This window comes from Monodon monoceros, unplaced genomic scaffold, assembly GCF_005190385.1.
Source record: "Monodon monoceros isolate NGI ecotype Baffin Bay Population unplaced genomic scaffold, NGI_Narwhal_1 Super_Scaffold_5, whole genome shotgun sequence".
NCBI lineage: Eukaryota > Metazoa > Chordata > Mammalia > Artiodactyla > Monodontidae > Monodon > Monodon monoceros.
The window spans coordinates 70,909,968-70,932,473 of NW_021703782.1; the positions used below are offsets into that span (position 1 = coordinate 70,909,968).

Sequence of the window (22,506 nt, forward strand, 5' to 3'; positions counted from 1 at the left end):
TTTAATCCATTTTCCTTTGAAGTAATTATCATATGTATGTTCCTATTGCCATCTTGTTAATTGTTTTGGATTTGTTTTTGTAGGTCTTTTTTCTTCCCTTCCTCTTTTTTTCCCTTTGTGATTTGATGACTATCTTTTGTGTTGTGTTTGGATTGCTTTTTCTTTTTTGTATGTGTATCTATTGTAGGTTTTTGGTTTGCTGTTCCCATGAGGTTTTGATATAGCAGTCTGTATATAAACAAGATTGTTTTAAGTTGCTGGTCTCTTAATATCAAATGCATTTCCAGTACCCTGCATTTGTACTCTCCTCAGGATTGCTGGTTTTGATAAATTTGTGTGTAAATGATTTCCTACGTTTACTGTATGTTTGCCTTTACTGGTGAGCTTTCCCATTCGTAATTTTCTTGTTTCTAGTTGTGGCCTTTTCTGCCTAGAGAAGTTCCTTTAGCATTTGTTGTAAAGCTGGTTTGGTGGTGCTGAACTCTATTAGCTTTTGATTGTCTGTAAAGCTTTTCATTTCTCTGTCAAATCTGAACAAGAGCCTTGCTGGGTAGAGTACTCTTGGTTGTAGGTTTTTCCCTTGTATCACTTAAATACATAGTGCTACTCCCTTCTGGCCTGCAGGGTTTCTGCTGAAAAAATCAGCTGATAACCTTATGGGGATTCCCTTGTTTCTTATTTGTTGCTTTTAACATTTTCTCTTTGTTTTTAATTTTTGTCAGTTTTACTAATATATGTGTCTCGACATGTTCCTCCTTGGGTTTATCCTGTATGGGACTCTGCACTTCGTGGAGTTGAGTGAGTATTCCCTTTCCCATGTTAGGGAAGTTTTTAGTTATAATCTCTTCAAATGTTTTCTCAGGTCCTTTCTCTCTCTCTTCTCTTCTGGGACCCCTGTAAGGGGAATGTTGGTGTGTTTAATGTTGTCCCAGAAGTCTCTTAGACTGTCCTCATTTCTTTTCATTCTTCTTTCTTTATTCTGTTCTGTGGCAGTGATTCCCACCAGTCTTTCAGCTCACTTATTTGTTCTTCTGTCTCACTTATTCTGCTATTGATTCATTCTAGTGTATTTTTCATTTCAATTATTGTATTGTTCATCTGTTTGTTCTTTAAATCTTCTAGCTCTTTGTTAAACATTTCTTGTATCTTCTTGGTCTGTGCCTCCATTCTTTTTCCAAGATCTTGGGTCGTCTTTACTATCAATACCTTGAATTGTTTTTCAAATAGATTGCCTATCTCCAATTCACTTAGTTGTTCTTCCGGGGTTTTATCTTGTTCGTTTGTCTGGAATACGTTTCTCTGCCATTTCATTTTGTCTAACTTTCTGTGTTTTTGGTCTCCTTTCCTCAGGCTGCAGGATTGTAGTTCCTCTTGCTTCTGGTGTCTGCCCCCCAGTGGGTGAGATTGATTTAGGGGCTTGTGCAGGCTTCCTGGTGGGAGGGACTGGTGCCTGCCCACTGGTGCATGGAGGTGGGTCTTGTCCCTCTGGTGGGCAGAAATGTGTCAAGGAGCGTGTTTAGAGGTGGCTGTGAGCTCAGTACAACTTTAGGCTGCCTGTCTGCTAATGGGTGGGGCTATGTCTCCCCACCCCATGACTGCTGGTTGTTTGGCCTGAGGCCTCCCAGCACTGGAGCCTGCAGGCTGTAGTGTGGGGCCACTTCTTGGTGCCAAAATGGTGACTTCTGGGAGAGCTCACACCAATCAATATTCCCTGGGTCCTTCACCACAGGTGTCCTTGCACAGAGAGAGCCACAATCAACCCCCACCTCTTCAGGAGACCCTCCAATACCCACAGGTAGGTCTAGTCCAGTCTCCTATGAAATCACTGCTTTGTGCTGGGTCCCAGTGCACGTGAAAACTTGTGTGCGCCCTCCAAGAGTAGAGTCTCTGTTTCCCTCAGTCCTGTGGAGCTCCTGCACTCAAGCCCCACTGGCCTTCAAAGCTAAATGCTCGGGGGACTCCTCCTCCTGATGCCGGACCCTCCGGCTGCGGAGCCTGACGTGGGACTCAGAACTCTCCTGTGGGAGAACCTCTGTGATATAATTATTTTCCAGTTTGTGGGTCACCTACCCAGTGGGTATGGGGTTTGATTATATGGGGTGTGTGGGTGCGGTGACCCGTGTGTGCTCCCAGTACGGTGGAGGCAGCAATCAGCCCCTGTTCATGGGTCTTCCAGTGGCAGCAGTGGCCCCCATGCCCCCGGGATAGTGGGGGCAGCAACTGGCATGTGCTCCTGTGTTTCTTAGTGGTGGTGGCAGCCCATGCTCTCCCGGGACAGCAGGGGCAGCGATTGGCACCTGCTTCCACGTCTCCCGTTCTTTGTTTTCTTGTGCAAAATTGTCTTGGCTATTCCTGGACTGTTACTGTTCTAGATAAAATTTTAATATCGTTGTCAGGTTTCACAAAAACTGTTGCTTTTGCCTTCATTTCTTGAGTGAAGTTTAGCTTTTAAAGCTTAATGTTACTATTGTAGAATCACTAGCTTCTTATAAGCTTAATTTCTGTCTTTTCCAGCATAGCTGTTCTTCTCTTCTTCAATAGATTCACACTTGGAAGTGTTCCAACAGAATGAGAACCTGACTATCCTAAGTGGCTGATAAAGGCTTATTGCAGTTACAGGAATGCTGATTGTTCCATAACATATGTAACTAATCTGGGTACATTTTGTAGACTGGTGATAAAACATGTCACATCTTAAATCTCTGAACGATGTGCTTACGTGTGTATGTGTATTTATATGTGTGTACACACCTTCAAATAAAAAACAGAAACAAAACCATCTTGGGCCTTTGATTTGAAGCACTCTGCACTTCCCAGGTGATTCTGCTTCTGCTTTACTGAGCCAGCTACTAAGGGAACCTCAATGCGATGATGAATAGACTTGCCTCAAAAAGGAGGATGAAGGGGCGCAGAATATGCCATCCCAAAATATGCCTCTTTGGCATAAGGATTATTTTGAGCGGATTATTTTTAAGAAACAGACAGAAGAAAAGCTCTAAAAATCTAGTAGAAGTTACTCATTTGTAGGAGACATTTACATTTATAAGAGAAATTTTTATTTGTAAGTGTGTCTTCTAATCTGTGCCAGGAAGAGAAGGATGACTCTAAATCACAAGAAACTCTTATCAGTGGAGAAGATACCCAACTTAAATCTGCGTAACAACCTTACTCTGTTTACTGTGTTTTTCCTAGTAACTTCCCATAACTGGCCTTCTCCACCTCCCAACATTTTTCTTGTATCTTTAGCTGAAAAAGGAATTTAAGATGATGGCTTGGGCTATTTGAGGGAGTTAGTTTTCCAGGGTCTCCCCCATGTATACAGGATGTATACATGTTATTTGTTTTCTATTTGTTTTTCTCCTGTTAATCTGTCTTTTATTACAGGGGTGGGGTCTCAGCCAACAACCCAGAATGGTAGAGGGAAAATTTTTTTTCCTCACTGACAGTTTGGTGACCCGTGATGGGATCTGCTGAAACACTGTACTTCTTCTGGAGCCTGAAGACAGGAACCTGGAAAACTGGCAGAAGCCAGCGAAGGGTAAGAATTCTTACCAAAGTCACCTCTCTTGGATCTCTGTCTATAGGGCCCAGTAGAGAGAGGAAGGGGAAATTTCACCTTATTCTTTCCAAATTTAGATTCACAGAAGAAAATATTTGTGTGAATTAGTTTCTTGAGCATAAAGACTGGTAAAGATTTTGTTATAAGCACTCTTGTTTTCTGTTGATCCTTTCCCTTCCATAGATGGTCACTGTCTTATGTTGTCTCTGTCTTTTGTGTCATTTGTCATAAGGAGGAGAACCATAGGTCAGATAAGGTTTTCCTTTCATCTTGTTCTTTGTCTTGAGAGCTTGGCTTTTTGACTAGTAAGAAAACTCTCTCTAGTCATCACCAGCTGGAAGGTGCTAGTATCAGCCTGTATCTGGCAGCCACTATAGGATGGCAACTCGAAACACATTCTCTTTGTCCCACTGTGCCAGCTCTCAGGGGAGTTTGTCTTAAGGGGTCCTAGTCCATAAGGGGCCTTTGGCGTCTCAACCTCTGTTGTCTTGTTAGTGGTGGAAAAGCCCCATTCCAGTAGTGTCTTGCCTGGTATTACAGATTAGCAGGTTTGTGACTGGAGGTGTTTCATGTTCTCACAGAAAACATGAGAGATTGTTTTCAGTACACCATTCCTACCACCTGTGACAAAGAAGGTCTTTGCTTTCTTAGGCTAACTCTGGGAGTGAACTTTCTTGACATTATGAGGGTCAGGCTTTTGCACTGTCCTAGGGGACACCTCTTGCATCCACGGTTAAGCCATAAAGAGCCATACTGGTTTGAGTTGCTATTGAGATTAATATACCATTGAAGATCCTACTCATCAATGGCAAGATGATGGATCTTTTGAACTGGAAAAACTTTTATAAAATTGGAAAAAAATTTTCCAATTGGAAACTTATAAAATTGGGAAAAAATTCTCATTCTAAGGAATTGTCTTATTAGTACCTATGGAAAGATCAGATTGAAAAGAGGACAAAAGGAGTATGGTGTCTAGCCTTAGGGACTCTTTTAACAAGGTAAAATTACAAAGCCCCTTTTGCCTGCACTTTCAGAAGATCCTACCAGATTTAGAGTTAGAAAGATCAGTGGCCATTCACAACCTCACTCACAAGGACCTTGACTGGATGCTCGGGGGTATTCTTCCCACCCATAATTATACTGCAGTTATCAGAGAAGCCAGACAGCCCCCTAGTGGACCCCGCCCCCCTCCCCCGACTCCCAACCAAGGAAACAGATGACCAGAATTTCTCGCAGGCTCTCCTGCAAATGATCAGGAAATGGATCAGTGGAGGTTAGTGTTCAGAGGATGATAGAAGCAAGAGTGAACTGGTCCAAGGTTGAATTGTACACTCAAGGAGAGCATTCGAAGGCCTTTGCTGAATGCTTTATACAGACTTTACAAAGGTAAATTGTACTAAACCCTAAAGCTCCAGAACATAGTAATGTTATTTCCATCTCAGTTGGAATGGAAACCTTCTCCTTTGGTAAAAATGTGGCTGATTGTAGAGAGAAAAATGATGCTTCCGTAAATAATATACCCTTGTGGATATCAGGTTCTAGTCCTGTTAACTGTCTGAAGTTTCATTATTTTCCTGTAAACTGGACTAGATCCTACTTTCCTCAAATAATCTGGCTATATCTCTTCAAACTAACGTTTCCAATTTTCCTCCACTCTTTTGACTTGGAATCACTAAGAACAAATTGTATGAAGTTCCTAGAAATCTGATATGTCCTGATATAATATTATCACTTGTAATTCTAGTTATTATCTTAAAAGGTATGTCACAGACATAACCATATTTCCTTGTCAATTGCATTACAACAAAGGCTCATTATATCTTTAACCATGGCTGTTTTTAAGTCTTTTGTCATTTATGAAAGTTATTGTGCTTTTGCAAAAGTTATTTCCCAAAGCCCTGCAAACTGAATGTGAATGGACTGACATAAAGTTCAGAGAAATGACCCCAGCGGCTCACGGTTAGATCATCTTTGTGCCTGTTGCTGTGTGGACCACTCAGGAAGTTTATCTGAACATCCGATGACATCAGACAAATTCAAATTGCAGAAGATGCTTCAACCCCAACATCTAGAAATCTGACTGGAAGCCTTCGGGACTCAGGCTGAGTTTATAATTTGACCCAACCACTAACTTTTGTTTTTCTCTTGTTTCCATAGACATGCCTCTTATTAAATACCCAATTGCTCGCACCGTATAAGGCTAACTTCGGGACCCCACCTGCAACACCAGCTCCTGAAATGAGACACAACTGCTTAACTGAGCTGACCTGTCCTCGAGATTAAGAGGTTGGTTCAATGAAATAATAGAGCACTCTATCAGCCTAGCTTCTAGACTGTGAAACTTCATTGAACTTTTTAAAAAAATTTATTATTTATTCATTTATTTACTTTGGCTGTGCCGGCTCTTCGTTGTGGCATGTGGACTTCTTAGTTGTGGCATGCATGTGGGATCTAGTTCCCCGACCAAGGATTGAACCTTGGCCCCCTGCATTGGGACGTTGCAGCATGGGGGATCTTTGTTGTGGCATGCAGGATCTTTAGTTGCAGCATGTGGGCTTCTTAGTTGTGGTATGTGGACTTCATAGTTGTGGCATGCATGTGGGATCCAGCTCCCTGACCAGGAATTGAACCTGGACCCCCTGCATTGGGCGCATGGAGTCTTACCTGCTGGACCTCCAGGGAAGTCCCTCATTGAGCTTTCAAAGACAGGACTGAAGAGGAACAGAATATGCCACCCCAAAATTTGCTTCTTCAGTATAAGGATTACTTTGAGCTGACTATTGTTAGTTTAGTTGTTCGATTCTTTTCCCAAATAGGGTATTACAGAGTATTGAGTAGAGTTCCCTGTGCTATAGAGTAGGTTCCTATTAGTTATCTATTTTATATATAGTACTGTATATGTGTCAATACCAATCTCCCAATTTAATCCCTCCCCCTCACTTGGTAACCATAAGTTTGTTTTCTACATCTGTGAGTCGATTTCTGTTTTGTAAATAAGTTCATTTGTACCAATTTTTTAGATTCCACACATAAGCGCTATTATATATTTGTCTTTCTCTTTCTGACTTCACTTAGTATGACAATCTCTAGATCCATCCATGTTGCTGCAAATGGCATTATTTCATTCTTTTTAATGGCTGAGTAATATTCCATTGTATATATGTGTCACATCTTCTTTATCCGTTCCTCTGTCGATGGACACTTAGGTTGCTTCCCTGTCTTGGCTATTGTAAATAGTGCTGCCATGAACATTGGGGTGCATGTGTCTTTTTGAATTATGGTTTTCTCCGGATATATGCCCAGGAGTGGTATTGCTGGGTCATATGGTAACTATTTTTAGTTTTCTAAGGAAACTATTTTTAGTTTTCTAAGGACTCTCCATACTGTTCTGCATAGTGGCTGTACCAATTTACATTCCCACCAACAGTGCAAGATGGTTCCCTTTTCTCTACACCCTCTCCAGCATTTATTGTTTGTAGATTTTTTGATGATGGCCATTCTGACTGGTGTGAAGTGATACCTCATTGTAGTCTTGATTTAGCATCTGTTCATGTGCTTTTTGGTGATTATTTTTAAGAAACAGACACAGGAAAAGCTCTGAAAACCTATTGTAAGGGAAATTTACATTTATAAGGGAACTCTCCATGTTAAGCGTGTCTCCCTCTCTGTACCTAGAAGAGAAGGGTGACTCTAAATGACAAGAAACTCTTTATCAATGGAGAAGGTGCCCAGCTTAATTCTGCAAAACAACCTTACCCTTTTCTACTGTGCTTTACCTGTTAACCTCCCATAACTGACCTTCCCTCCTCCTCCATCTTTCTTGTGTCTTTAGCTGAAGAAGGTAATTAAGGTGATGGCTTGGGCCATTTCAGGGGAGTTAAACTCAGTTTTCCAGGGTAGCTCCCATGTATACAGGAGGTATAAATGGTGTTAGATGTTACTTTTCTCCTGTTAATCTTGTATTACAGGGGTGGGGTCTCAGCCAAGAACCTAGAAGGGTGGAGGTAAAATTAGTTTTCCTCCCCTCTAAGGACATTTAGAAAGTTTCTGAGTTATTAACTATTAAAGTCACAGCGTTCTTCTTTTTAGGAGCATAACTATCAATCAATCAGCCATGAGCTCAAGGAAACACATTATCCAATGCTAATGGAAAAATGGTATATTCTTAACTGCCTCAGAAAGGCACATGATACATGGTTCAAACAGCAAATCTGTGGTGGCCATCAGACCTTTGGCAGGGCTTACATTACATTTGTTAAACAGGTTGGGTTTTAAAACTTATTTCATAAGTTTATAAGACCTGGTCATTTACACTGGAATTTTTATATATATATATATATATATATATATATATATATATATACACACACACACACATTTTTCAGCAATACAACATATATACTATCTAGAGCCCATTTATCTTCTTATGTCAACTTTGGTTCCATAGTGATCAAATTGTGGCAAAACTAAATTAGAGGTACTGATACTGTCATTAATTTGACTTAGAAAGTTAACACAAAGAAGAACCAACTGTTTTAGAAGAACCAACTGTTTTTAAAAAGAAGTCTCTGGTTGCATGTTAAAGGTATACTTCAGCATGGAGAGAAAAACAATTACAAGATTTAGTTAAAAAAAGGATAATCCTAGAGGTCTCAAAGCATGACCTATAAATTGAGTCCTTTGTGATTTTTTTTAACGGCTATTCTTACACACACTTCAATTAAAAAAAACAAAATTGTAAATCACAGTGGTTCTTAAAAATTCTATAAAATATCAAATTCAAAAATTACACAAAAATCTTACAGCCTAAAGTCAAGAAAAGAAATGTAAAAACAATTTGGGAATAAAGACTTTGAAAAAGCTTTGCTAAACTCAAATATCTTACAAGCTCCATCACCCATCCCCATCCCTGTGGCCTGCATGATGGACTTGGTGCCACCTCTGGGCTGGGCCGAGTGATGTCAGAAGCACTTACAAATAAAAACACGAGGAGCTTGCAAATCCGGTTTGCTGGCCTGGGTGAGGAGTGGGCAGCAGCTTTCAAACTAGGTTGAATTCCCTCAGGTTTAGTTGTAGAATTGTGTCTTTCACAGCAGCAAACACAAAGCGGATATTCTCTGTGTCTGTAGCGCATGTGAAGTGGGAATAGATGACTTTCTCTTTGTCGGGATTCTGATCTTGATACAGCTTCAGGATAAAGTCTCTGGCAGCTTTGACATCTTGCTTTGGTCCTAGTCATGAGGGCAGTTAGAGGAATAAAAAAGAAAGATCCCAACTCACCACCACGTCCTCCCAAAATCATTTTCAATGCACTCTTGTTCTTATTTGGAATCCCCCTTTGAGCCATCTTATCTCTAGAGACTCATTTACCTGGGACACTATTTTTATTATACCTTATTATGAACCTGCAAAAGAGTATTTTAAAGTGTCCCCTGGTATCTAAAAATCATACTTTAAGGAGATTTGTTGAAAAATGACCTAATTTAATTTTCTGATTTGGACCACTTTTGAAGAGGTAATTCTTAAGTGAACTCGGAGAGCAAAGAGAAAGAATATGGGGACTAACATAACTAGTCACCCAAGTGTGACTCTAAAGCTTGAGAGCTGTATACTACATGGCAACGTGGTGAATAAAGGGAAAAAGGAGAGTGCTTAAACACTACTTCTCTAAATATCAGTGTCAAACTTGGTAACATTTCTACACCAGAAATAATTAGCAATAGGGCATAAAGTCTCCTGCCTTGGATAGGTCATATAGATACCTTCAGCGTCTACCCTGCGTCTGGTAAAGGGCTGCCACACTTCACCTTACACATCAGAAGTGCCAGGTGCTCTGACTGGCCCTGGAAGTGCAAAGGTGAGTCAGGCCCAGTCTCTGCCCTCAGGATCTGACTGGGGTGAGAGCTGAAGGCCGAGAGAGAGCAAGGCAAGCCCAGGCCCCCAGGGGAGCATGAGGGGGGGTGGACTTCCCAAAGGGGGAAGTGCCTGAGCTGGGTCTCAGAGAACAAAGTGGAGTTAGCAAAGGAGCTGGCGGTGTATTCCAGGCATTGGGAGAGGCGTGTGCGGAGGTGCTGAGGTGAAAACACACAGTGATTCTACTGGAGCTTCCATTCAGAGGTGGGGAATGGTGAGAAAGTCCATTAGAGGCAGATCAGGGAGGCCCCTACGAGCCATGCTGAGAACTCTGAACTGATGCCAGGGCGGCCAGGTCAGCAAATGGACACTTACTTACCGGTGTATTCTGGGAAATAGCTAATTAGATGAGAGTACATGATTTTCTCTTCCAAAAGATCCTTCTTGTTTAAAAACAAAATCACCGATGAGTTCAGAAACCAGGGATAGGTGATGATGGTTTTAAATAAGGCTTTGCTTTCCTCCATGCGGTTCTAAGTGAAAAACAAGAGACTTAGGATAAATTAGAAAGAAAAGCAACGGTTCGGGAACAACATACCAAATCACTGGCTCCACCCATCTGTCCTCCTCTTACCCAGCTGCCGTCTCCAGGTCGCTGCCCTTGCTGAGGCTGCTGAGCAAGTGGGGTCTCCGGCCGCTATTTCCCTGGTCCCCACCCTCTCATTAATCACCCCCTTCGGGATCTCCTCTCCTGTAGCACCCAAACTCTTCTCTGACCCCAAAACACATAAGGATATAAGAAAGGCTTCTGTGCAACTTGGAAAAAGAAGGTTCAAACCCATAGTTGATGGAAGTTTTCTGTGTATAACTACTGGGATTACCAAGTGGGGGCAGTTCAGAGATGCAGACCGACCTGAGACACACTTTAATTGGGTGTGGGCTTCCAGGCTGGGTGTCGGGAGGCCGGTGACAATGAGAGGAAGGAAGGCTCTTCCGGCAGGGCCACCGCCCTTAGGAATGCTGGACGCTGGCAGAGAAGGGAACTAACGCTCCTGAGCACCTGCCCTGCACCATGCTTGACACGTGTGTAACACAAGCGAGCTCCCCAAGGGGAACGTGTCCCCGTTTTATAGGTGAGCATACTATCGTTCACAAAATTTAAGTACTTTTCCAAGACTGTATAATAGTACAACCTAGTGGAAGCTATGTAGAAGGACAGTAGTCATTTCTGGCCATTAGACACTGGCAAGAAAATATTAAGTGATCCTAATTTATGGAGAGCAGACAGGGCACATACAAATCTTATCTGGTGACAAATAATTGTTCTGGCTAGCATTCCGCTCTCAAGTATTTCTAAGAGGAAAGAAACACTTTCCTTCCTTCCTTTAGACTGAGAAACATGAAAGCCCAGTGCACCGGCTCCAGAGGGACACGCCCTAAATTTCTGTTCCTACAACTCCCAACTCCTGGGCCCATTATCCTACTCAGTACGTTTCTGGAGGTCAATTCTGGAATTTACTACCAGAAAGGTAACATCTCACTTGTTTTTAAAGCTTCTTTAAAATTTATTATAATCTTACCAATAATGATCTCCAAGGAAATACAACATATGAAAAAACAATTCCTATACGGCATAGTGCGTGGATGCAACACACATCTACAACTAGGATGGAAAAGTCTGGAGTGGCAACCTAGGATTTTTTTCCCCAGATACCTAGGGTTTTTCAGAGAGGAGAAAATATTTAATTTCTAGGCACATCAGGGTAAGGTACTTACCCCTGGCGCACCTGACTAATCCTTTGAGTTTCCCGAGAAATTTCCTGAGACAAATTTGGAGCTATTTTTCATATTGGTAACTCAATACCTTCACTTTTAAAAAAAAATCTCTCCACTGGAAGAGCTGGGCAGCCGCCAAGATTTCTATTCTTCTTTGCACAGTGACACTAGTAAATGGGCTAATCCTCCACTAATAAGCTAATGTAACTGCTCCTCAGAGAAATGTCTGCTCTCAATAAATACCAGATAGAATCTGCTCATAATTATGGCCTAATCCTGGAAATAATTCTTTATTGATTTACTTTCATGCCCTACAAGCAAGAGATATTTCTATTGTAAAAGGTCAAGAGGTCTTGTGCAAAGGGTCGGGGAAAAGACAATGGTTACCACACAGAAAATACCCCCAACCTCACAAAGAAGTGACTGCGATGGTTCCCCTCACTTTCCAGGCAGATCTAGCTAACGGAGTTCACCCAGCCAGCGTCATGGCCACTCTGCAGAGGACACTGAATGCCTGACTGGGGTGGATCAGTCCCAGCTGCCCTGAGCAAGTCCCTTCCAGGGAAAGCAAAGGGCAGATGCTATCCCAGGCGGGCCCAGGACAGCTCCAAGCATATGGCAACACTCCCCATGCCAACTCAGCTAGGGACCTAATTTGGGTGGGCCATGGAGGCTGGGAAGCCTGTTACTCAGATGAAGTTTATTAGAAATAGTGTTGTTCAACTTTGGCTGTATATTAACATCCCCAGGGGGCTTAGTGAAGATACCCCCAACTCAAAACCAGGAAATAGGAATGTCTACTATAGGGTCCTAAAGATTCTTTTTTTTTTTTAATATGCAGCCAAGGCTGAGACCCATGGTTTTGAGTGGCTCTACCCTTTGTAGTGCATTAGATTAGATCCCCAAGCTCAGACCACACACAGCACCAATTAAATTAATCTCTGGGGTTGGCCCCAGCCGCCAGGTTTTTCGTTAAGGTCCCTTGAGGATTTTAGTGTATACCTGAGTTTAAGAACAGGGATTCTAGGTTAGTGATTCTCAAATTACCTGGGATCTTAAAGATGCTGATTTATTCGGTCTGGGTTGATTCAGAAGGTGTGCATTTCTAACAAGCACCCAGGTGACGCCTGTGCTGTTAGCCCACAGACTTCACTTTGCAGAGCGAGGCGATTTAACCTAAGGGATAGGGTCTAATGCCAGAGCTGGCTGGCTTCTTGCAAACTGCAGAAATAGGTTTCTGTCTTCCGCAGCTAACTGAATTCCTCACCCAGCATACCTCATTGTCACACTCAGCCAGGACCTGGTCGTATTCACTCAGAGCAACCAAAAAAATAATGGAGGTGACACTCTCAAAGCAGTGAATCCATTTCCGTCTTTCAGATCGTTGGCCACCAACATCCACCATCCTGTTCAACAGAAACATATGACTCTTTGGAGGAAAGGACATGGAAATCACACTCTTTAGGGTCCTCAGTAATTTTTAAGAATAAAAAGGGATCCTAAGATTAAAATGTTTGAGCACTGCTGCTTTAGGCAATGAGGAACCACTGGATGTTTCCTAGCAAAGGAGGCACAGAATGTAAGTGAAGTTACTAAAGATGTGTGCCGAGGTCACTCGGGTGGAGCCTGCTTGGAGACACTGGTTAGGAAAGCTGCTGCAATAGTCCCGGCAGAAAGCTCAAGCATCCACTTGGGCATTGCCCTAACCACCAGAGAGTGCCAGGACACCAGACACAAAAGAGGAGAAATGCAGGCAGGCAGGCAGGCTTCAGGACCACTGGGCTTCCTTCCAGCCCTCCCCCTTCTTGTTTCACTGGCTCCTCCAGTTAATCTACAAATCCTTTCTGCATTAGCTGGGTGCCACCAGTTTATGGAAATGAGTCCAAGGGGCCTCTCTAGAGTAGAAAAGCATGTACTTCGAGAGCGCTGGGCCCTGTCTAAAGGGATGGCTGCTACACCACTGCAGCTGGACAAAGACGCAGCCTCGCTATTGGACCAGATCCTCCAACTTTTCAAGAGAAACTATCCCCCAACTTACCAAGAGGTAGCAAATGTTTGCAGCAAAATAGCCCAATCTTTATAAATACTGGCTCAAAAATGTTTTTAAACGTCAAGTGGGCTAAAGAGAACGCATCTGTGGACCAGAGTCAGGTTTTGGAAGCTGCAAGCAGCAGTTGATTCTGAAAAGGTTTGGATAAATGTATGGGCACGCAGGCATAGGGCATGTGCTTGCAGAGATGCAGAATATCAAGGAGCTCGATCAGAGGGCTCCCCCGACATGACAGTGCTCCAGAAGCACTGAGATGCAGGTGGAGTACAGACAGGACCTGGACACGGCAGGACTGTACTTATGCTGTCTCAACTAGACAAGCGTGTGTAACAGTTATTAGGAGGAAAAGGGAACTAACAGATATAAAAGTCCCTTGAAATCTGCAGTGATAAATCTTGGAGAAGAGAATAGAAGGGAAGAGAAATATTCAACAGTATCTTCACTCTGTGGGTTACAGAAATGTGTGTGTGTGTGTGTGTGTGTGTGTGTGTGTGTGTGTGTGTGTGTTTTACACATAAGAATCATTCCAGACATCAGTAGGGAGTCTCTTCTTCTCTAAAGGGAATAGAAAGGTGGTTTTCTCTCCTCTGTAGGACTTAAGACCAACCACAATTCTAAATACCCTGTGATGGAGAGGGCCAATATTGCCCTAAGAGATGGAAGCCCTTTTAGCAATAACACATTTAAGACTCCATTTGGGGACTTCCAAGCCTGGACAGATTCTTAACGGACCATGTCAGGGTGACAGACGTACCGAAAGATGATGTTTTCCAAATCAAATGGGTACTCAATGATGCCGGTTGTGGGCACTCGGACACGAAGCACGTCTTGCTGCGTTGGCACGAACGATGGCATGGCGATCCGGTCAATGTCCGTCAGGTAACTGATGTTAGAGAACAAGATGATGAGAAGGAAGAAATGCCCCTCCAGGGAAGTCACCCCAACTCACAGTGACCCTACTCAGATTCACGGATTCATCAGTGACTTTCCTGAGAGCCAACACTCCAGCCCTCCTACAACTGTGTGGAGAGAATATGGATCAGAAGCCTTCGTGAGCCTTCTGGGAAATGTGCAGATCTCGCCTCTCTTCCTGCTGGTTCTCAGCTCCATCACTCTGGCCAGTGAGGGAGCCAGCGGGGCCACAGGAGGAGGAGATTGGAACAGGCCCTCTGACGTCTCACGTGTCCTCCTCTCCCCAAAGGTCCTTCTCCCTCCCACATGCCCTCATCCAAGAACATTACAGAATGTAGATGCTGTTCTTGGACACTTGGCTCAATGAGTTAGTCCAATGGGAAGTCCTCTCAAAATGAGAAAAAGTTCCTTGTTACACTGGGAAACTGAACACCTAAAATAACCCAAAGCTTGTCTTGGATTATTTTTGGCCAAATATTAAAGCCCTAAGCTTAAGACATGTCACTTTTTCTGTGGTAAAACAAGAGGACACTACTTTTTTTTTTAATCTTAAGGCCTTTTAAAGAGGCACTTTTGCATAAATAGCTGAGGCCCTGGCCAATGACGGCGTTGGTGACTTGGAGCCCCCTGCAAAGAGAGGTGGCCCCGCCTTCTCCCCAACCCCCTCCACCCCTCACCTACCCCCTTACAGGCAGAGCTCACCTAGGTCTGCTGGCGCTGAACATGTGGCCTCAAGGGGAGCCAAGAGGTAACAGGCAAACCCTATTCCTGTGCAGCCCTCAGCGCAGGAAGCAAACCACTGGGTCAGCCTTCTGTGACCCACACCCCCATGCATGGCCCCAGGGCTTATCGTCATGGACTTCCGTTTGTGATATTTTGATTTACACCTGTCTCGTTCCACTGGACTGTATGTTCCTTCAGGGCAGAGCACCAGTTGTACCTGTAGCCCTTACCTCAGTGCCTGGCACACAGCGGAGACACATCACATTTTTGTGAAATGAATACCTGTCCAAATAAGCAGACAGTACCAGCAGAGTGGATGACAACCACTGACCTGGACCAAGGAAGTGCCCAAGTGCCTGGGGTCTCGCCGGTTCCAAAGGCAGGGCACTGTCCGGGTCTGTGAGTGCCGTTTTCTCTATCGTTGCAGCTCTGTCCACCACCCTAGCCACTCCCCACATTCTTCTCAGTGGACTTGCCCCAGTTTTCAGGGCTCCACTGAGTTCTACAGCAGGCCCAGTGGCTCTTTTCTGAGTTGATCTACATCAAGAGCCCCAGCCACTCCCCAGGGCCTTCACAGAAGCAAATGACACAGGCTGTCCCAGGGAAGGGCCAGGGATGCCTTGGCTGACTTGGAACCGTCCCTGGCTCCCCAGCTGTCAAAGGCAGTCTGCCCTCCTCCTGGGGACACGGCCTTCCTTCCTGCGAGCTGTCTTCTATGCTGATCCAACAACGTATCAGGGCTTATTTTACTTCCTTTTCCTCCTTTGCTGCTGTGCTGGACCTAAATGTTCCTCTACTCAGATTGGTTGTGCTAACCTGGATTAATGTCACTCAACACTCAGCCTGGGACAAATGCCAAAGGGAGGCTAGTGAAACTGAGGAGGTAAGATTCTGGTTTCCTTTCCTGCCCGCTGGCTTGTCCAGATGATGGGTGAATTACCCACCCACACCAGCTCGAAGGGCAATGACAGCACCTGAAGAGAAGGGGATGGGTCGGGGGAAAGGATTCCAGGGCCTTCAGAGGGCAGAAATGACGCAGGGCAAGAGGGAAGGAGCTGAGTTGCAGAAGCAGGAATCCTCACCCCTTCAAGAAGGACCATGACAACTATTTGCCCAGTGATCTGGCTGATGGAAGCACTGCCTTGGGAAATTCTTAATAAAATCAGACCCTGTGATCTCCGTCGGAGAGTGTGCACGCAGTGGGTTACTGATTTAAAACTAGAGCCTTATGGATCCCAAATATAATGTGTAGGCAAACAAAGGGCTCCCGGACTGAGCTTTCTCCATGGCTGGGCCCGCAGGGCCTATCTCGCCCACTAGAGGGCAGCACCAGATCAGCCACTGACGGGTGTATTGCACTGCGCTTCTAAACTCTGATTTTAGATTTTAGGGCAATTGGACCTGCTGTCTACTGATCAGGAACCCAGAAGGCAGAGGGATATGGAGAGGGGGAAGTAGAAGCCAGAAGCAGACGTAGTCCTGGTTTAAATCAGATCGTTTCAGCACCCCAAATGAGATCAGCCCCACCAAGGGAAGCCCACATTTGACTTACCCTCTCACTGAAAAGGACAGAGGCTTAGAACTTGACGAGGAAAGGTAGATATGGGCAGGGAGAGCTATCTGGGGCTCCACAGGGGGACTGAAGATTTCAGGAGGTGGGAAGAGAGGCAACTGAAAGTAAGAGTGGGTTACAGACGAGCAGAAGGGAGGTAGTGTGGCCCCCGGGTGCCTCATTTTAGCGAGTAGCTCATTTCTCCCCCCTTGAAGCGTGGCCATGCTTGCCTGAAAGCACCCTGGGTGGCCACAGCCTGGGGCTCTGTACTCACTATCTGGCAGAGTCTGACAGCTGGTATTCCCTCCTCCTGTCATAACATTCCTGGATTCCCGGGTCCTGCCAGAGCTGCTTGATGGCCTCCACCTGGTCCCTGGAGAGAGCGGAGACCTTGTCCACGTCCACTTCTCTGATCAGCTGGGCATTTTCCTGCTCAAAGGAACAGAGAACCTTTCATTAGGCAAAGGAAAGGAAGCCAACATATTGATGACTTGGGGACAAGACCTGCCCTGGTCCGTGGATTCGGGAAGATGTCCCTAGATGCTAGGGTGTGGGGGGTGCTCTCCAGAAGAGCTGCTCACAGCCAAGCCACTCAGTTGCGGCCTCATTGGGTAGAGATGATGTGGCTCCTTAACTCAGTGGAGAGCGCCAGAGAAGGCCCAAGACCTGTGGCCTTCGGTCCCAGCAGTACCCGGGGGCCAGTTTCACCAGCATTCAACATCCAGGTGTGAACAGAGAAACACGGGAACGATTGATCATCATTGATTATCATCGTACTAACAAACATTACTTCCTCATTAACACGCAACTCATTTTGAATACGTGTGTAGCCAATGGAACAATTTAAAAGTAACATTATTGTTAGTGGCATACCGAGGGTGGGGTAAGCGGGTCCACCCCAGTGCAGGAAATAAAGGAGTGCGTCATCTTCAGATCATTGAAAAATACCACCACCAACAATCACCAGGCGGCTTTCTTTCTCTTCCTTTTATTTTTTAAAAGGTGTTTTAATAGACTTTACTTTGTAGAGCAGTTTTAAGTTAAGAGCAAAACAGAGAGGAAAGTACAGAGAGTTCTCATACAGTCTGCTTTTTATTATCAGCATCACTAATAAAACTCTTTCCCACTGGGTGGACCACACCCAGCGGAACCCTCACACCATGCCACTGACTGCTCTAATATTATGTTTACTATTCCATCACTAAATTATTATTGCTCTAATACTACTGCTTTATTCCAGTAACTGTTAAGATCATTATTGCTGTAATTATTACTGTTACAGCAGTTATCATTTATTACCCACTTAATAAGTGCTCAGGGCTCTACATATATTATCTCATCAACAGAAGGCAAGCCAGAGGCCAGAAATCTTTCCAAACCTTAGCAAATAGAAATGATAAGACTGGCCTGTATCCGCAACACATCCTTGTGTTGGCCCCAGAGACTCAGCATCCGATCCCTGGCTGCAAGTTGCAGCAAACAAGAGAATCCTGCTGAGGGAGACAGGAGCCCGGCCTCGTCTTCCCTCTCCCATCTTGCTGTATCTCACAGCAATTACATCATGCACTGGCAGCTGTGAGTCAGCAAAGCAACCTTTGGCAGCTCTGATCTCCTGCACCCCTTGAAAAGTCACTCTCACCTCGCATTTCTCATCATGAAACCCAACAGGAGGTTGGAGGAAAGGGAGATCTTATAGATTCACTTGATTCAGGGAAAAACCAAGGGCTGTGATTCAATCAACACGACTTTGCCCTACATCCATCAAGAGGGAGTACAAACTCTTCCCCTAGACTGTGGGATCCTCAGGCAAGTAGAGGATCTTTGCAGAGTCTCAAACAAGGTCTAGGCAGTATGGGTTAGTGGCAAGTGCCTGGGTGGGGAATCAGGGCCCTGAATTCTAAGTAGTTCAGTCGGGACTTTTAAGGAACCCAATAGGTTCCCTGCCTCAGCATGGTCATTTGTAAGAGGAGCCAGTGATTTTCAATGGGAACCTGATTTATAAAGTATCACCCAAATGTAAGCAGATCTCGCCTTATTATTGCAATAGATGCCTAATAAATATTTCTTGTTTGCCAAAACAGGACACAGTGACAGCCCTTACAACAGGACTTCTAATCCTGCCCAGTGGCACATTTTGTGCCGTGTGCCCTATTGTTAGCCAGAGAGAACAATAAATGGAGAACGTGGACAGTGTCTCAATGTAGCAGGAGGGCTGTCTCCCGCTTCCTCCCCTCCTCCCGCCACTCTCCCACCTCCCAAATATGGTCAGAGTGTCTCCACTGTAGGATGAGGATGACAGAGCTTCCCAGGATACCCCATTTGGCCACACCAGGCGTGGTGAGGGCGCTGACCTGGGCGTAGCTCTCAATTATCTGTTTTCCCGTCTTCGTGACAAGTCAGGAAATGCCACAAGGGCAGAGCCAATGTCTTACTTATCCTTACATCCCAGAACCTCATGCAGTGCCTGGCAAATAACAGGTGGCCTCTATGGATGCAGGTGCCCAATAAACGTCTGTGGTGCACATAAAACTGTATCTCTCTAACAGATGGATAACCATGGGAAAATAACAGTGAAAGAACACTAGAGCAGGATGATGGAAGCCTGTGCCGGGCACGGTGGGAACACAGAGGAGCTGGGAGACGGAAAAGCCTCCCTAGTGGAGGAAAGGCTCCGGTGACTCTTGGCCAATTGGTCTTAACCACTCTGCCCCTGGTACGGTCAGCATCTTTGCTTGTTGCTTGTCAGCAACACAAGGTTGTTGCTTGTCAGCAACACAAGGCAGGCCTCTTGTGTTGCTTTTCTACACGTAACTGTTAAATTCAGCTTACCTGCTGAGAGGTAGCCCTGTGAGAATCATCAGCGATGTTACAAATATTTCTACCTCTCCTCCTCACAGAGGCAATGAAGTACTGTACTCTGTGATGAAGGACACATAAGTGGAAGCAACATCTGTCTCTTTTAGGAAGAAACTTTAAAGAACCAGTGAGTAATTCACCACATTGCCTTTTGTCTACTGTGGTGATTACCATGGGATAAGATGGAGCCTCCATCAGCCAGGCTTCCTGAGTGATGATGATAATGAGCTAACACACCATACTGCATATGGAGCATGAGTGAGAAATCAACTTTAATTAAGTAAGCTACACTTTGGGGGAAGTTTGTTACTGCAGCATAACCCACTCTATCCTGACTGATACATGTTGCAATGGATAAACCCAGTGTTTGGCTCTTCCAGTAGATAGAAAAAGTGGATCCCAGGGAGATATTAGAGAGGAATACAGGCTTCTACATAGGCTTCTTGGGGGAGAGGTGGAATTTGGGGAAAAGACATAGACCTGGGATTTCGGGTAACCAGGGGAATTCAGCCAGGTGAGAAAAACATACTGTCTGTTCAGACCAGCGAGGGGATTTGGGTGGAATCCTGCTTGAAAGAAGAGGAGAACAGAGGCTCCTTAAAGACCCAACAACTGGGACTTTGGTTTGGAACAGACTAGACTTAAGGCGGCCAGAAGGATTCCAAGTCTAGAGGTCTCCTGTCCGTCTTTGGCTGCTCCTGGTTAGCTCTCCCACCTGTCTGGTTCAATTTTTTTTTTTTAATTAATTAATTTATTTTTGGCTGTGTTGCGTCTTCGTTTCTGTGCAAGGGCTTTCTCTAGTTGAGGCGAGCGGGGGCCACTCTCCATTGCAGTGCACGGGCCTCTCACTGTCGTGGCCTCTCTTGTTGTGGAGCGCAGGCTCCAGACACGCAGGCTCAGTAGTTGTGACTCATGGGCCCAGTTGCTCCGTGGCATGTGGGATCTTCCCAGACCAGGGCTCGAACCCGCGTCCCCTGCATTGGCAGGCAGATTCTCAACCACTGCGCCACTAGGAAAGCCCTGGATCAATTTTTTTTAAACATCTTATTTTGAAATAATTTAAGACTTGGGAAAAGGTGGGGAACATGGTACAAAGAGTTCACCTCTGCCTTTCCAGATTGCCCAAATGTTCATAATTTCCTACCTTGCTTTATCATTCTCCCCACTCCCTCCACATGTGTTCGTACACACCCACACCTGCACACATAACTCACGCATATATTTCTCTCTGGAAATATCTGAAGGGAAACTGCAGACACAATGCCTCTTTATCTCTAAAGACTTCAGTGTTATTTCCTAAAAACAGACATATAGAACTTCCCTGGTGGCGCATTGGTTAAGAATCCGCCTGCCAATGCAGGGGACACGGGTTCGAGCCCTGGTCCGGGAAGATCCCACATGCTGCAGAGCAGCTAAGCCCGTGTACCACAACTACGGAGCCCGCATGCCACAACTACTGAGCCCGTGTGCCTAGAGCCCGTGCTCTGCAACAAGAGAAGCCACGGCAGTGAGAAGCCCGTGCACCACAGGGGAGAGTAGCCCCTGCTCGCCGCAACTAGAGAAAGCCTGTGCACAGCAACGAAGACCCAACGCAGCCAAAAATAAATAAAATTTTTTAAAAAAACAAACATATATAATCATATATAAAGGTCAAAATCAGGAAACTAACACTGACACAATACTGTAGTCTACTCCTCAGACCTATCCAAAGTTTGACAGTTGTCCCATAAAGGTCCTTTATCTGCCCAGTCTAGGCTCACGTATTGCATTTGGTTGTCTCTTTCGTCTCCATCTATCCGGAAAGGCTCTGCAGTCAGAGGAGCCGTTTGTGTTACTCTGATCAAGAATGGCCTGACAAGGATGTGTTCTTTAGTCACGAGTCATCACAAGGGTGGCTGGTGGAGAGAGTGGCACAGCCGAGCCCCCAGAGTGTGTTCCAGGGGCAAATATTACAAAGGGCAGAGAGGAATGAGGAAGAGGGTGACCTGGTTTTTAAATAAATTGTATTGAAATATGAGATGAAAGACTTCTACACGTTAACAATGTGTTTTTAAAAAGTGGGGTTTTGTGCAGATTTCCCTCTGACTTGGCTAAATAGTTTCATACACAGAGTGTGCGCATTTTTATCATTATGTTCAAACCGCTTCTACAGTGCACACCGTCTGAGAGCAGGGAGTCCTTATATAATGGGGAAAATTTTGTGTCAGGTAGCTGGGCTTTTTCATCTCCTGGAAGGAGAGAAGAAGTGTTCTAAGAGGATCAGATTGAGGGAAATGTTATGATTTGGGCAGGGGACAGGCTGAGTCTGAGGGGGCTGACATCTAAGTGGAGAAATCCAGGAGGCAGATGAATAAAATGGGTCTGTAGTTCATGGAAAGGTCCTCGGCTAGAGGAGCGTGTTGAACTGAAACTGCCTAACTCATATATTTCTTTGAAAAGAAAAATCACAAAGCAGTAAATATTACTGGAGCAAATTGAGCAGATGCAGAAACACAAACAGTTTCTCAAACACTAAGCTCACATCTGGCTTTTCCTCTCTTCCTTTCTCAGACAAAAGCACCATTTTCACTGCTCTGAAGAAAGAAGAACACAGAAACCAGATGTCCTACATGTGTGTTTCACTCAGTAATTCCCAGGGTGACAGTGGAAGGAGCTGCTTTTGAAGTGTCGCCTTGCTGGCTTCACACTTGGATCCCTGGCCGCTTGGGTGACAGTCGCTTTCCAGCCCAGCCAGCCCCTCTGGCTGGAATCCAGGGCCCAGTGGGCAGCCCCATTCTCCACCAGGTCCTCACAGGGGGAGCCCCTACACCATTAACCGCCCAGCACTGCAGGGCCCAGAGCCTTCTCACTGACTAGGGGAGACTGTTCCCTAGTCAGAAGCCAGAGTTCCTGTTCTTTCGTCAGATACTTAATCATTTTCGTTAAAACCTTTATTCATTAACATATTCTAGATAATAAAGCCTAATTTAATACTATTTCAAGTGTCTGCTATCATATGCAGTACCTCAAAAGCTCTGTAAAAACAAATGAGATTAAAATAAGATTAAAAATGAAAGTTCCCCGTAACATATTTCTGACTTTCTCGCAATCACTCCTCCTTGTTTTAACATCTACAGCAAGATCCAGAACTACACTACATATTCTATCAAACTAAAATTAGGAAGTAAAATTTCAGAGCTCCGGGCTTCCCTGGTGGCACAGTGGTTGAGAGTCCGCCTGCCGATG

General features: G+C 44.8%; 1 protein-coding gene and 1 long non-coding RNA gene across 3 annotated transcripts in view; one reads left to right on the plus strand and one right to left on the minus strand.

Moving 5' to 3' along the window:
• The first annotated feature begins 1,077 nt into the window (after nt 1-1,077).
• LOC114884380 lies at nt 1,078-22,338 on the plus strand. 2 transcript variants are annotated; one of them, XR_003790838.1, is made up of 4 exons: nt 1,078-1,795; nt 3,385-3,538; nt 5,717-5,845; nt 21,832-22,338. It is a non-coding gene; the product is annotated as an uncharacterized LOC114884380 (long non-coding RNA). The 2 variants fall into 2 exon arrangements; XR_003790837.1 differs by having other exon boundaries at nt 1,078-3,538.
• The window catches only part of GNA14 (G protein subunit alpha 14), a 194,080-nt gene continuing 179,300 nt past the window's right edge, over nt 7,727-22,506 (minus strand). Inside the window, exons 3-7 of the mRNA XM_029203368.1 lie at nt 16,700-16,854; nt 13,993-14,121; nt 12,465-12,594; nt 9,792-9,945; nt 7,727-8,790 (exon numbers count right to left, since the gene is read on the minus strand). Of these exons, the coding sequence (XP_029059201.1) occupies nt 8,600-8,790; nt 9,792-9,945; nt 12,465-12,594; nt 13,993-14,121; nt 16,700-16,854 (759 nt within the window). The 3' untranslated portion in view covers nt 7,727-8,599. The remainder of the gene's footprint in view (nt 8,791-9,791; nt 9,946-12,464; nt 12,595-13,992; nt 14,122-16,699; nt 16,855-22,506) is intronic.